This window comes from Anser brachyrhynchus (genome assembly GCF_964034855.1).
Source record: "Anser brachyrhynchus genome assembly, chromosome: 1".
Classification (NCBI taxonomy): Eukaryota; Metazoa; Chordata; class Aves; order Anseriformes; family Anatidae; genus Anser; species Anser brachyrhynchus.
The window spans coordinates 191,091,004-191,107,681 of record NC_137694.1 but is presented as its reverse complement, the minus strand read 5'-3'; the positions used below and the strand labels follow the sequence as shown (position 1 = coordinate 191,107,681).

Below are 16,678 nucleotides of genomic sequence, written 5' to 3'. Positions count from 1 at the left end.
TAGTTTGTACAAGAAAAAAAAATGTTTTCCTAGTATCTGACTCATGATCTAGTCTTCCTCCATTCCAGCCAATCCACTTCTTCCACTGACTTCAGCAGAAGTGAAATCTCTCCATTTCATTCTATGTTTTACAGTTCTGCGTTATGGAATGGGAAAGACCCAACAAGATCTAAAGCTAATGGTTGTAATACAGCTGCCAGTAGAACCACTGCAAGAAGATTAAACAGTAAAAAGTTGAGAACTAAACTACACTACTGAAAAAAAAATCAGATGTTGTATAGAACTATTTTCAGAATTTAAGACTTTCACAAAGCAGCAGTTTAATTTTTCAAGCATTAAAGTTATTATATGAACAATTATGTTAAATATGAATCAACTCTGAAAGCCACAAGATAACCGGCCAAGAACAGCACCTATAGTCTATTGAACTGTCTGTCAGCATTATTTTCTTGGAACTTGTCACGACCTCCAACTCTGCAAACACGCTGGCTCTGTAAGACTGAACATCAGTTACCGACGTAAGAAATAATGAAGCAGTTACCATGCTCCAGCACTTTCATTGGAAACCAGAAGAGAATGATGGAATGGACCAGGGCATTGATGCAGTGACCCCAGAAAACCTGAGGGAAAACAAACCAAGTCGTCAGTGAAGTCCAAAACTCTTGACCTCTCTCTAACTCCCAACAAACGCTTCATTGTATAGTTTAGAGTCAGACGATGTTTTTCCTGAAGTGAAATACCTAAACTTTGGTAGGATTCATTTCCTCCTACAATTTCTGCTCTGTCACAAGAAAACACTAGTCCACTTGGACGGTCTTATTCTAACAAGTTAAAATATAACATGCAAGCAGACTTGCAATTTAAGATCTTTATCAAAATACAGCAAACAGATGGAGCCACCTTTTTTTAATTACCTCAAAGAAAGATTTAAAAAGACTAATTCAGTACCATGAAATGTTCTATTTTCCTTTAATGGGCAAATACTTTATACGCTCTGCAATTTTTAAGCTTACAGATAACGCAGTTCTGCACAAACTAGAGCTTTACCTACTCTACAATTTCTTCCTCCCTCCTCTCTAACCAAAGGAATCTTACAGCTTTCTTGATTCAGAAGTATATGTAAATGTGCCTGCTATGGAATAAATGCAAAATTCCAATTGCTAGCATTTTCTACCACACAAAATAGCAAAATGAAGTAAAATGTGTTTTTCAAACCTAAAAATCAAAGTAAACGAATTAATTTTTTATTTCCCAAAAGAACTATAAAAATAGAGAAGAATAAACAAAAAGCTCTATAGTATTGAACATTTTGATAACTACCTCTACACTAAATAAATCTGGGTGAGGTTATCCAGTTTCTATGAAAATGGTAAGATCACCACTTTTTAGTAGTTGTGAGAATTAGAAGGTCATATTCAGATACAAATGTTACTTGGAATCAAAGTTGATGGATATTCCAGGACCAGTTTCTGTTGAAGCCAAACCTGAAAATCCTCACTTAAAAACAAGGATTATTTTTGTTTTAATCAAAATACAATCCCTTGGAAAACAACAGTCTTGATCTCAGTGGCAGTACCCTAGTATAAAGCAGAAGTAACAGTGTGTAGTAAGTTCTTTTGTGATGAAAGAGACCTAGAAAATAAAAATGCTCGTGTTATTCTTAAAGAAACAGACTGCCCCCTTACCCTTGTGTTGAACCCATCTGCATTTTGAGTGGTTTTGTATAGCTGTGGAAATCTAAGCATGCTATCTTGAGTACACGATCGCTCAAAAATTCCCAGAGTGAAGGGTGGCAATGCTGTGAAAATCTGCAAAGCAAGCAAATGCTAATTAAAAGCAGCTATTAGTTTTTTAGATTTCTGATATTTCAGTATCTAGATAACAGCAAAATTCCCAGACATTTCAGTGAAGATGCATTATCAACTGCTGTGTTATTTGACATAATTTTCAAATGTCCAAACAAACCCAAACTTGAATTTTAGCAATTCATAACTCTCAGATACTGACTTAAAAAGAAAAGAAGCATAAAAGAAAATTCATACTATTAACCAATTAACTTAAACACTAGAAATTAGCCATCAGTAATTTCTGACGTACCAGCTTAAATAGTGAGGGTAAAACATATCACAGTGCAAAGGAAAGACATACTTATTTGAAAAAGCCTTGTCGGAATGGGTTCAGATATTTATGGCTACAATTGTAGCTATATGTAATGAAAGCTAAGTTTATAAACAAAGCAAATATGGAAATCACATTAAAAATAGACTGAAAAACAATGGCCATTCTCTATTGCAGTACTTAGGAATTCTCCAGTCAGACACGAACTGATAGGATAAAATTAACTGTACTGCGTGTCTGTGCTACAAGTAGATGCTTAGATGACCAAGACTCGGAAGCTTTCCAGGAGAAGCAGAAGGGCTATCTTTCAGAAGCACAGCTAATTAGACTGCTGAGTCCCACACCGCTCTTCTTACAGTGTTTCCAGGATCTGAGGCAGCTCACTTACAGCCACCTTGGGTATCTCTGTTTCTTGCAGTCTGCAGCGCAGACAGCGGAAATACCACCAGTGTGAACATCTGAATGTTGAATGTCAGTCATTGCCTTTCACATTAACAGTTTATATCTGAAAAATTATTTCTAATCTTATATGCAAATATGTAACAGTTTGGGAAGTGTTCAGTTTGTAGCACGCACTTCACGTTTGAGAAGCTGTGTTCCCTACCAGCAACGCGTTGGCAGTTGGAGAGCAGACAAAAAGCAACAGGAAGGCCCAGACACCAGTGAGAATCAATCGTTACATCCCTAGATCCAACTTCTTTGCTCAGAAAGTGATAAACCAGATGGTTAAACTGGCAACAGGCTTGGAAGAGATAGTGGGGGAGAACTAAAACTAAGACCATTCACCCAATATATTCCAAAACATGACTTGTTCTTACACTGCTTTAAGATATTTCCCCCAGGTTTCTTACATTTCCTGGGACAATTCCCATTTTATTTAAGCCCGTCTTCTGGAGGAGTTTTTTTTGTTGTTTGTTTTTGGTTTTAAATTAAGGTAAACCTCCAGTATGAACCAGTACAAATGCTGGAATCACAGTGCTATTAAGATTTCCTACTATCTGCATTTTCATAAGCCTACTCATGAAATGGAGGGTTAATCAACATGGAAGGGAATAGAAGAATTAAACCCCACTTAAAAACCTAACTCCTCCAAGTTATGGAAGCCCCTAATACCCTAACCAGTACTTGATTCTTTATGATTCTATGGGACCAGTTCTAATTTTAGAAAATACCAACCTTATAAAATAAGGGTTAATTTCTACTCCACTGATTCTCTAAGAGGAGTCTCATCCATGAGTTTTATATGCAGGGTAGGTAGATCCATCAAATCAGGTTTAAAGATAATAGATGCAAATAACTAAATATGAATGACAGACTGTAACAGTCAGGAAATGAGGGTGAAGAGGGAGTGGAAAATCCTTGAATTAATATCTTCCAGGAAGAGTATGAAATCTTAAGACATGTGAGGGTTTGTGCCATCATTTTTAAGATTAGAGCAATATGACAGAAGTGTTTCCATTAATACTACTCAGTGATAGAGATAATTTGGTGGCTTTTTCTATATTTCCATATATTTGGAATGAGTCTGATTAAAGAAAAAAATTTAATTTCCTCCCTCCAAAGAGAAATGCAAAGGATTTTTCAACACTGACAAAATGTCATAATGGCTTATAAAACCAGACACCGGGACAGCCATCAGTAACATTACAAATATAACACTCTAGTGAAAAGACCAGCACAAGTCTATGGTATGCAGTTAAACTTGGCCCCAGAGATCCTCCAGGTTTTAATCAATGGTATTAATTATAGTGATAAAACTGCATGGTACGGTGTGGGACCTTGCAAAGCCCATCTAAAATCTGAAAGCACTTCTGGACTGACATATCCTGCACTTGGTTCAGGTGAAGAACACCGGTGGCACAGCTTTGATTCTTCCAGCTCTGGCACTAACTCAACACAGTCAACCCAAAGCATCTGCCTGATGCTTCCCTGAGAATCTAATCGTCACAGGGTCCGAGAAGACGACTTCGGTATTTGCTAACTATATAGGAGTAAATAATTTAATATGTTGTTGCATGGACCGTAATCACTGGGACAATAAGGTACCATGAAAATATAAGGAAAAAAAAACAAGATTAAGACTCGGTATCTATTTTGAACGTGAGCAGTCAGTAAAATATCTCAGTACAAGAGACCAAAGATGCTTTCAAAGAGAAAAGTAAATTCCATCCAAAAGGTGCAGAATGTTATGGAAGCTATATTATGCCAAGCACGTAAATATTCATGGCATTTTTCAAAATTTACTTTTCTGATTAAAAACACCATCCAAGATTATTTTTTTCTATGGCTTTTACAGATGAACTCATCTTTCCTGACACACATTCAGATAGTTACCCAGGAGGAAAAAGGGCACAACACACTAACATACAGGTCATGAGTAATATCAAGTCAAAACACGTAGCACTTACCACATTATACAGACCAATGCACCATCGCTCAAATAAGATCTGCCCAGAAAATCCATTAACGAAAGCAAACCAAAGCTGAAACAAAGAAAGACAAGTTACAAAAAGCTTTAGATTATTACAGCAGTAAATGTTTCCATTTACAGTAGGCGAGGAAGATGTGGAACACAGACCACCATCTGGAGACAGCTGCTTGTCATGCTCTAAAAATAATCAGCAGCAGTGCCAGGCAGTTATTCCGAAGTTTTACATGTTAAACACTGCCAGAGTACTGCTTATTTAAAATAAAATACTCACGTGTTGGAGCAACTTGATGTATTTGAATCATTACTAAAAAACAAGGCCCCAAATTATTTTAAGTCTTATTGCTGGTAAATTAAAATGCATAAAGCCAGAGCTAACCAAGTTTCCATCACAGCCAAATACCAGAATTTTCATGCTAACTGTTCTGATAGACACTGTGTTCAGCTTATGTCCTGTTTTACTTACAGTCCCAGAATTACAGATACTGATTTATCAGTTATATTGGTTATTTTTAGAATTTTCTTTTCTAAGTGATGTAACCATTATTTCACAAACATTGATTTAAGAATTAAACAGTGGAAGACATTGCCTGAATACACTGGAGAGTCTCCATCCTTTCCAAAGTGTACAAAACCCAACTGAACAAGCCTTGAACAACCTGCTTTGAATTCGGCATTGACCCTACTTCAGACAAGAGGTTGGACTGAGTGGCCACTGACTTTCCTTCCAACTGAGATGGCTGTAATGCAGCAATCCTTAACCGCTGTAAGAAGCACTGAGTAAGTAAATTCTCTTTCCAGAATTTCATTGGACCTACTTCCTTCATCCTCCATCTTTTATTTTGTTTAAGCAGCTTTTTGAAATAAGAACTGCTTTACTAGTTGGAACAAAGTTTCCTTCTCAGTCAGTGGGCACTGAAAGAGGCTTAGGAAAGAATAAGGGAACGAATTAATTTCTTCCAGCGCATCTGAATCACTGCACTTAATATCTGCCAAAGGAGTACTGTGAATTTTTGCGACTACAGTCTGTTTCAAAGTCCACTTCTACATTTGGGCTCCATGGTGCACCAAAACACTTAATTTAAAATTCTAGTTTGACATGGTGTGGGGGAACACCCCCTCTTCCCCACTTTTAACATATTTTGTCTTACATGTAGTTTTTAATTTGACATAGCATTGGACACAGTAAGTACTGCTAAGAGTCAAATGATGCCCATGGCTATACCCTTTTCCACTGCCTGAGAGTCCATGGATGGATCTTCCCCAACACCATTCTATCAGTCATGTATAGCAGCACTCTCCTGCCAGCATCATTTGTTTTCTGGCTCATTTGTAATTTGCACAATATTAGTGCCCGCCCCAGCAAGATACCTCAGGCAGCAATTAGTTAACTGTACAGCATTTGGTCTTTTCTCTGCTCTCACCTGAAAGAGGGCAAGACAAGATAAGACAACTGCATCAAGACCTGCAACTGTTTTCATGGATATGGTATATAAGTAGACTGGGACTCTTCAGCATGGGACAGAGAAAAAGTAGGGGAAGACTAAAATATTTACAGGATTGACAAGGATAATGAATAACTATTCAAATAGGCCCTGCAGCAAGAAATTACACTAGCAGGTTACACAAAAAAAGAAAAGCTGAAATGTTTTCACACAACACGTGGTTGACAGATGGAACTACCTGCCAGATGATGCTGTGATGGTTTTTTTTGTTGTTGTTTTGTTTTTTTAAATCATGGAAGGAAAGCTAGAGAAAGATGAGTTTGTCAGGAAACTACCACTGTTCACAGTGGATCAGACACCAGGTTAGTCGAACCTTTATTCTGACTCTCTTCAGCATTTCTTAATATTTATTATATCAACATGTTCATTTAAAATTAATCACTCTAATGCACTATCACTCTTCAGTGAAAGTCAATAATGACTCATCTCAGCTTATTTGCTCTTATCGATGTGTCTTCCACCATAGGCCAGACTTAACTCCTACAATTCTACCCTCTCCCCTCAATTTTCAGCTGTTCTTTCTAGCAGGGAGTTCCTATTGTCTTCACCCTACCTCATTCTGAAGTTTCAACTTTTCTATACCTGCTGCCCTTCTTGCAGCTTGTAGTTTGCAAGTGCCCTTGTGACCCTTAAGGGCCAGCAGGCCCATTCCATTTCCAGTTAGTTGAAATGCATCAACCTTGTATAAACTATAAAAAATGTAGCCATTTCCTAAAAAAACAAGTTCCTCTTTCATTCACGTTGTCAATCATGCATGACTTTAAATTAAATAAGGTTAAGCGTTCATGCCTCCAGTTCGGGCCAGAGAAAAGGGCAGAAGGAAACCATATTCTACACCTAAACTCTTTTCCATCAGTTCTACTTCCACCATCAGCACTTGCAGTGGTCGCAGTCTCCAAATCTCACTCTCCGAACCCCATTATCAGCCCCAAGTAGCATGCTGCCCAGTCTCACTCAGACCTGGAGAGTTTCAACCAACTGTATAGCTCAGCTCTTTAACTGAAAGCTATGAAAGATCTTGGGCACAAAGTGATGACATTAAGGTCCCGAAAAGAAACCACAATTCATTTGGGGCACTACAGTAAGGAACTTAAGGGCAGCTTCTCCTGGGAAGAAACCGAGCTTCAAAGAGGCATACTCCCAGATATTTAGCAATTATGACCTAGGCATTTATCATCTCCAGGCTTCTTGCACTTAATTGCAACTCTAAGTGCACCAAGCCCAAAAAACAAACAGCTCACAAATCAGAAGCCTGTCTGCCTAGCTGGCAGCCTTAGCCTGTGCTGTGCTTGGTTTTCTAGATCCCACTGCGCAAAACAAAACTTCAAAGGTTTGGTGGCAAACGTCAAAGCCTTTTATGACACTGGCTCATGCTACTTCAGAAACCTGCCTGAAGCCAGAGCCCCCCACAACTAGTCACCAGCAATAGACTTTCTTGATTTTCCATCAGGAGGGTAAAACAAAGCAGTCAGACTTTCTGCAGCTGACCCATGACTAGGAAAGAAGACCCAAATCTGGCAAAGCTAGTATCTTTCACTCGCATTTCCCACAAAAATATTAGCAGTAATGAAGTGAATACACAATTACGTCAAACACCCTCTCAACAATCCCATTCTTTCTAATCAACAAAGTAGCTACCCTACCAAACTGGGTGGTGCAGAATTCATTTAAGACCTTGCTAAAAACCCCTTGAGATCAGTTCCATCACTACAGAACAGTGAGATGGATGTGCCTGACTGCGCTAAGTATTTAAGCATCACAGTCTTTAGCATTCTGAAGTCTCTTCTAATCTTGAGGGAATTGTCTAAAGAAATGCACTGCCCTTATTTCAAAGCTGCTACAATTTAGGTGGCTAAGAGCTAACTTAAATGTTGCACTGATTCAAAATCCGAACTTGAACTAGTTTTCCTTTTGGCATGATTCACACAGGTGGAAATCAGAAAGGAGCACGTTCCAAATGGTCCCACCAGTCAGCCTGCACCATGCTCTCAACACAGGGCAATAGGTGTTGTGGTTACGCTGCACTAAAATAACAGCGATGCTCATCTTTTCCAGAGATTCACATTATGAAATGCCGATCGACAGAAAGAATGTCATGCGATTCCTTAATATCTTAATGTCAAGAACAACAAGTTATATACTCTGCATAAGATACACATTTATTTGGCATTTAACACAAGCCACAAACTGTCATGCACATTTTCAGCAGCAGCTGTTTGTATAGAGAGCATGGTATTCTTTAAGGTCAGCAAAGAAAAAAAAAACACTCCACCTCAATATTCCTGTTAACAAAATATACCAAATATATTTGAAGTTGCAAGAACCCATGCTTGACTCAGACTTGGTAAGCTGGTAGGAGGATTTGCCAAGTCTGCCTGGCTTGCCAAGCTCCAGGGGTTTGCAGGGCTCAACTCTCAACTACAGCACTGCTATGAACAAACGGACCCAAAGTCATTAAACTGCTTTTCTGGCTGGAAAAAAGAAACTTGTTCACTTGAACTATTACCTGACTGCCAAAAAGCTGGAAAAGCTTATTTGTAACTCAGCTACAAAATACATATTTTTCTCCCAAGGAACAAGAGGTCCAATTTAAATGTAGAGAAATTCAGACCTAAAGCTGAAAGCTGGGCTGATGTATTACTGCACTTCATTATAGCTGATATTGCAAAGATCTGAAACCAGTAGGTATTGTACACAAAGAAAGTGGAACATGTTGCAAACTGAAAAACAGCCCACATTTCCTGCCTTGAAGTGTGCCTGCATTCTTTAAATATGAACCCCCACTGCTGCAGCACTCTATGCCAGCTGTGATGTGGGCATTTTGCCACTAGAGAAGGAAAAAAAAAATAGTAGAAAAAAAATAAATCAGACTGCCGCCTCCTTCCAGAGGTCAACAAAAGCCAACAGATGGTAATACTTGGTTAATATTGACTTGAGCTGCAGGCAAACTGAGGATCTTGAGGTAAAACAGTCTCGCACTGCCATTATTTTGAGCCACAAAGGCCATCCACCTGCTCTAGAGTGTATTTTGAGAAAAAAATCAAGTATTATTTTCAGAAAACATTCCCACTTGAGCAAGTTGGAAGGCAATTTTAATTGCATTATTGCTTCATGCATAATTACCGCAACATTAATGCTTGAAATAGTAGGAACTAATTTATTTAACTGCTCTAAGGCACTGGGATAGAAAATCATCTATTCTAAACGTGTATATTTATGATGTCTTGATAATAGACAGCTTAACGAGTGCTAGAAATGTTTTCCCAATTCCGCTAAAGGGCACAGAAAGCTAATGTAGGCAGGGTATCAACAATCGCCACAGGCACCAATTATAGCTGGACTGGATGCCTTTACTATTCAGAAATGAGTTAAGATTTTCAAAATATCCTCTCGTAGCACACACACACATTTTGTGTGTTCTTACCAAATAGGCTCATTTACAGTTTGCCTAATAAAGGTTTGTGCATCTCCTGTGCAGTTCATTAATAATGTATCCTGATTAAAAACCTCTCATTACAGATGTCTCTCTCAATTCAAGGCTCTTATTCCTGCTCAAATGCACATGGCCTTAAAATAATCCCTTCATTAGAGAAGGTACAGCACCAATTTCATAATATAGGTAGAGAGCCTTATTAATAAGATTTGACAGAGTAGGCATGTCTGCCCGAGACTTGGTCTGCCAAGGAATATTTCCCCCCATTAACTGTATGTGGAAAAACAGACCTATATTTTTCAACTGAAAAGCATTTTCTCTGGGCCTGTGCAACCCAAACAAGTGCACCTTTACCTTGAAAATCATCTCCCATCTTCCCTGCCAATGTTAACAATTATTTTAAAAGTTGCATGCTGCTCATTAAAATGCTCTCATTTAAAAAAGAAAAAACGACAGAAAAAAAGTTAGGCATTTACTGAAAAGCTTGGTCAGATAAACTGATATCAAAGCAACCAATACAATAGAGATTTCCTGATTTTAAACACTAATTTATTAAATAAGCCTGAACAGCTGTTATTTCTTCTACTGCTGACTACAAATACTTTTTTTTTTTTTTTACTTTAGCATAATAAAGAGCACAGTTTTTTCAGCTTGATCTTTCCCCGCTTGTCCAAGAAGCATATGCAGAGAATTTGTTTTTCTTCCTTATATATGTTGGTTCCATATTTCACTTTACCGACTGACCAAGTGTCAGTCCTTCCTCAAAAAGCACGCCTAACATTCAGCAGGAGAGGTGAGCACAGGGCAGAACAGAAGGCAGAGGGCCATGAAAAGCATCTTCCAGCTGCTCAGAGTAATTCTTCAGATTTGAAGATTAAATAAAAATTAGCAAATCTCTCCAGGTATTTCTTCTCAACGGTCACCGTTAGGTAACAGTCTTGTTTCTTGCTTCAAGAAACACATGTTAGCAGATGACTACACAGTACCTACCAGAGGAACGAGACATTAAGACATGAGAAGATTGGCTCTTCCAGCAACGTTTGGCCCTGATATATGAATTACTATGGTTAAAAAACAGCTAAACACAGCAGACCATGCAAACCTCCATTTTGTCACAGTGAGGTGGGTTTTTCATTGTGTTTTGTGTGTTGTGTGTGTTCCTTAAGTTATGTGGACATGTAATCACTATGCCAAATTAGGCATTTAATATTCACATCACTGGCTAAATGAAGAGGCAGCCCAGTACAGCTATCAGCTAGATTTTGTTCTAATCTTTTTTTTTTTTTTTTAGCCTGATGGAACAGAGTATAGAAAGGGCAGGATATTTTCCCACCTCTTAGCATGAAGTTTTCTAGGGATTTCACATTTTTCCAGCACTAATTACCGCGGAAGCAAACCTAGGATAACGCAATTAGAAATGGCCTGTGGTGTCAAAGGTTTGCTGTACTTGCCATAAGATGTAGTTAAATGTAGCAGCTCCTCATAACATTTCACTTTTACAAATAGAGCTGTCTCTATTCTGAATGTATTTTTCACGTACAGATGTGACATCCTAGAGGTGACAGGACTCCCACGTTGACTTTTTAACAATCAGATGAGAAAACAACGCTGCCCAGGCCAGTTTAGTTGAGCCCCATCAGTGCCTGAGAACTCCTGCATGGTCAAGGAGGTTGAAGCCACAGTCAGAGCAAGACCCTCAAGAGTGATGACGCTGGGAAGCCACTCATCATTATTCCACAAAGCCAGTCCTGTGCCCTTCTCCTGCCTGAATATAGCGGCTGAAAAGGAAAGAAGGCAGCAGTGGCTCACTACATCCTGCTCTCGTCTCTGCTGGGGGCTCGGCAGCTCAGTCAGCAAGCTGGAAACATCACAGCAGGCCACGGTCTGCTGCCGAGTGATGGGAGCTCATGCTGTGGTCTCCCAGTACCATCGTCCTCCTTTACAGGATAAGCACTACTCATAACACTCCTTTCTGAATAAAAACAGCAGCCATAAGGAAAGGTTTGCTAACACGAAGATCACAGAATCACAGAATTGCAGGGGTTGGAAGGGACCTCAAGAGATCATCAGGTCCAACCCTCTTGCAAAAAGCAGGTTCCCTAGAGCAGGCTGCCCAGGTAGGCGTCCAGACAGGCCTTGAATATCTCCAGAGAAGGAGACTCCACAACCTCCCTGGGCAGCCTGTTCCAGTGCTCCGTCACCCTCACCGTGAAGAAGTTCTTTCTCATGTTGGTGCGGATCTTCCCGTGCTCCGTTTTGTGGCCGTTGCCCCTTGTCCTGTCCCCACAAACCACTGAAAAGAGGTTGCCCAAATCCCTGTCTCCCACACTTAAGGTAGTTGTAAACATTGATAAGATCCCCTCTCAGTCTTCTCAAGGCTGAACAGACCCAGGTCTCTCAGCCTTTCCTCACAGGGAAGATGCTCCAGGCCCCGTATCATCTTCATGGGCCTCCGCTGGACTCTTTCCAGGAGACCCCTGTCTTTTTTGTACCAGGATACACCTTGCACACAGCAGCAGCAACTGCAGTCAGAGCCAATTCACTAGTGTAAGATTCTCTCTTTTTTCTCTCACTTCCTGGATTTGCCTAATCAACTTCTTTAACTATCCTTGACTCCTCACACATCACCGTGGAACTGAGAAGTACAAGATCACTATTAATAGCTTGGCACGTATTAATGAAAATTTCTTGTATCTCCTCAGCATGTAATCACTCCAGACTGGTCCTGATACAACTTTCGCAGCTGTGTAATTGACCCACATCTCGCATAAAAAGATAAGGACATGCTATTACATGGTTTTAAATGACCCGCTGGCTTTTCTGAAGCTAAGTGGGATCTTTAACCAACGATAAAGCAATAGAAGTGCTTTCTGTTTCCTATCTTAATTTGTTCTCTAGTGCTGAAATAAACGGATGATAAATGCAAGTTTAACTATTTGTAGTGATAGTTGAAGAAACATCAATGGCTTCACGCAACTTACACGCCTGAAGTTTTGCTAAGCACTTCAAATACAGTAACAAAAATCACGTCAGAGAGCAAGAAAAGCAGTGTTTCAAACAGAAGAGCAGGGAACTGTACCTAGTGAAGGCAATGAAAAGGAAGGAAAAGACAGAAACTGCTATAGAGAAGATAATAAGCAGGCCAGCAACTCTTGTACTCGAAGTACAAACAGAAGGAATGCCAACAAGCACACCGCTCCGTGAGGCAAGCCTGATAATGCCACATGTCAAAAGTGAGGCTAAAAACACCAACGTTCTTCACCCCTGGGCTGTGCACGAGAGGCTCACTGCAGCCTGAACAAAGCAAATCTTCCCAGAGCTGTACACAACAAAACATTTCAGGACTTCCCATACAGCAACAAGAACATCCAAAGACCAGAAGCTTGAACACGACTGTGGCTCCAGAAATCTCAAAAAAAAAAAAAAAAGAAAAAAAAAGTGTGTTTGAGAAGGAAAAAGAGGACATGTCAAAAAATAATAATAATGAAACAACCATCTAAATATGCACATCGGGACCCAGTACCCAGGTGGAGCTGTATCTCAGGCACTGCTGGAATGGTCCTTACTCCATTCAGGCTGGAGCTGGCCTTCACCTAGCACACATTTTCCCTCTCACACACACATATATATATATATATACAAGCCCTGAGGTGACTAACGAGCAACCTGTTCTTCTGAACTCGCAGTATCCATTTCTCACATCCAGTTAACTCAACGAAACAAGCCAGAGCAATTGCTCACTCGTGTAGTAGCTCTGATGGCACTGCAAGAGCACAAGGACATGTAGTAAGGATAGCTTTGAATCTGGGAGCACTAACTGCTTAGGTTAGCCAGAGGTTAGCAGGATGTTAAAGTAGAGAAAGAACTGCACAGAATACTGTAATTAAGAAAATGGTACTACTTAATCCTAGGTCCAGATGACAGACATTGTAAACAATGGATAATTTACTGATAACTGATGCTTTTACTGCAGTAGGGTGTTTGTGCCACAACACTATCAATACAGTACCTCAAGATTGTGAAGACAGCACCAATACCAGACCAAATCCAATAACAGTAATGACCTGAGCAAAACAAAAGAATATACTAAGACTGATGATTTTAATTTCTCCTCTTATGCGCTTTCTTCTCTTTGCTGAGTTCTATGAGACCATCTAGAGTCTCATATTCTCTCTTGCAAAAGTCTGTTTTATGCTCTTGTATTGTTCTTGTATTCCTGTGTCCTGTCTAGCAGGATTCTGGAACAGATGATGGATTTAGTTCCCTGTTACTGGGTAAGTATGCCTCTTCCTGTAGGATCGGGGAGTTGGCAGTTTCCTTTTAGCCTACACGTACCTTAATAAAGCTCAGAATTTCCCAATTCACGTACAAGTACATTCACTTACATCTGCATATAGTGCAAAGGACACTAGGCCAAAAAGTGATAGGGAGATCATTATTCATTTCATGCAACAATACCATTGTCTACTCGTCTGTCTTCGATATGAACCTAGGCAATGACTTACAGTAACCAAAATGATTTTAAGATTTCCAAGGACCAAATGCATTTCCAGTACTCCTTCAATCAAGTGACTGAATAAAGCTGATGGTGACTGAGACCTTAACTGTCACTCTTCAGCTCCCATTTTACAGGACACTTCACTTCAATCCCTTCCCTTCTTACTTTTATTTGCAGAAGTCCCTTATGTTACACTTATAAACGCAGGTTCACAGATCTTTCTTTTCTTGTCATCACAAAGGAATCCTTCTGCAGAGCTGCTGAATTAAGTGTATAGGAGCTATTCTGTAGCAAGGTCATTCTAGGTCTGGAACTGCAGGCCCCTCAGGATTCCCTATTACAGCTACATGAACTGCCAATTTCCCCTTGCAAGTCTACGCTTCCCCCCTTTCTCCCTGTGAAATAAAATTCAGGCTCTGTAAGCCCTCGAATTAAGCTGCTTTTTTCAAGACGTTTATATAAAGTCTTCTGACAGCTTAGAACCCAAGGAAAACAGAAAAATTAGCAACAGAAAAGCAAGAGCACTACCCAAACTTCAGCTCATCTTCTGTCATACTGACAACTGCAAACTTGTGCAGGGGTAATCCCATGAGCAGCCCATGTTTTTCATTACCTACAGCTCTACTAACATTGTCGCACAGAGACTACCTTCTAACCCCAAACTACGAGGACGCCCTAGTCTGAAAAGCTCCCCAGTACCTATCATCTCACATTTATGCTATTTTTATTAATACAACCATTTTCTTGGTCAGTAGGACAACCTAAAATAGATAGGATTTACCATTTTATTTTTGAACATGCTACCTCTTCCCTAAAGTCTCCAAGACCCAGTAACAAAAGGTACCTCTCCTACTCTCCTTGCCACATCTCTCATGTCAAAAAATATATGCAACATTGGTAAATTAAGACTAAACTTACTTCTTTATGTGCTGGCTAAGGCTAAAAGCCTTAGATCCTACATGTAAATGCTTATTTTTGCCAAAATAAGCAGCACATGAAACACACGCAATCATTTCACGGGCAGATTACTTACTGATGTACTTCTCACTATACAGAAATAATGTTTGAACTTGTTTTCAAAAGCGGTTACATTTCTCTCACTGTTACACATACGAAGAAATTCTTACTGTGCTTTTACATCGTGTGCTATATCTACTGATAGAACTGCATACAAAGAAAATGAAAGAAGCTAAAACCAAGATCTTAGGTGATTAAAACCTAGAAGTTCATACACAGGAGAAATGCATTCACGTGTTTCTGGAGCCCAGTCCAAATCTAGAAGATTTCACTATGTGGCTTTGGGACAGTATGGTATGCTACGATCCAATATGCCAAGCAACCAGCAGAGAGCTTCTCTTTGTGAACAACTCTCCAAAAAATAGACTTTATGGCAGACTGGCAATGTTTGCTACAAACCAACCATTAGTTTCAGAGTGTTTTAGTTTGCTCTGGTTAAAAACTTATTTACAAACTTACATACCACCATCTGCCTGCAGGGAAAAAATTTCACCACAAATAACCACCAGCAAACTGTCTCTGAACGTGGGTCAGGATGTCCTCTGATTTGTGTACCTTTTAACCAAGTTCCACAAAAACACACTGAGACGGAGTGGTTACGCTCAAAGAAAATCTGAGATGGCACCTAGCAGGACACAGGAATAAGGTCTACCAATGATGGCATTGCCTAAGCTCAAACCTAAGTAGTAACTCTGAGAATGAAAATGCATTTGTCACTTTTTAAGCAATACAAAAAAAAATTATAAAGAAAAAGAAATCACAGACAAGCTTTCTTGAAAATTTGGCAGATACATATAAACTGTGAAAATACTATTACCCCAAAGATAGGACAAAAACAAGGGGAAATTCACATCCTGAGTGGCATTGCTACAATCAACTGTAGAGGACAGGAATATTGCTGGCTTTTAATGCAGCAGACAAGAGGCAGCAGGGAAAGAGGTACAGAAAGCATCCATACTGTGATTTATTAATCTACGCAGAGCAGCACAATTCCATCTGCTGTGTAAGTACCTTCCAGTCCTTCAACTCCACTCGGACTTCAGAACTAGACTCACATGAAACACACCTCAAGAGTGCAAGTGGGGATACATGCTGCCCAGTTGCAAGCCAAATGAATTATAAGCAGATGAGATGCATACTTACTCCCTCTTAATGAATTCTTGAAACAATGAGCTCTTCAGAGGATAGCAGAGGCTCCAAACATCATTCTTCTCTAAGAAAATTTGAAAATGTAAGTAGATCGTAATTATTGTTTTCTTACTAACACATTCACCCCTCATTTCTAGATAGGAACAGCATACATCTTTGCACATTGTGTAAATTGAAGGTAACCAGCCATTAATATGTAAGGAAATAAGAGGAGTAGTCAGCTGTGTGGGGATTCATCTGCATTATCATTCCTTTTCTCCTGGGAAGCATGGAGCAGACCTCACTAAGATCTTGTTTATAAGAGAAAGTGCTCAGCTCCCTGAATGAACACCTCAATTATCATAGAAACATAGCATGGCTCAGGTTGGAAGAACCTTAAAGATCATCTGGTTCCAACCCCCCCTTCCATGGGGGAGGATCAGAGAGAAGAGCTACAGGTCCTCACTCTGCACATCAGGACAGTCAAACCCGCTCAGGCCAGGAGGTCATCCAACCTAGCTACCTCTCTTTATCAGTAAGTGCATGTCAAT

At 39.7% G+C, this 16,678-nt stretch overlaps 1 protein-coding gene across 8 annotated transcripts in view; it reads right to left on the bottom strand.

Annotated features, from left to right (window-relative positions):
- LOC308188390 (phospholipid-transporting ATPase IB-like) overlaps positions 1 to 16,678 on the bottom strand; it is a 302,947-nt gene that overhangs the window by 103,276 nt on the left and 182,993 nt on the right. For all 8 annotated transcript variants that reach the window (XM_080577315.1, XM_080577312.1, XM_080577316.1 and 5 more), the window contains 3 exons: positions 4,527 to 4,601; positions 1,686 to 1,808; positions 542 to 620 (listed from right to left, as the gene is read on the bottom strand). In XM_080577315.1, the coding sequence (XP_080433441.1) occupies positions 542 to 620; positions 1,686 to 1,808; positions 4,527 to 4,601 (277 nt within the window). The remainder of the gene's footprint in view (positions 1 to 541; positions 621 to 1,685; positions 1,809 to 4,526; positions 4,602 to 16,678) is intronic.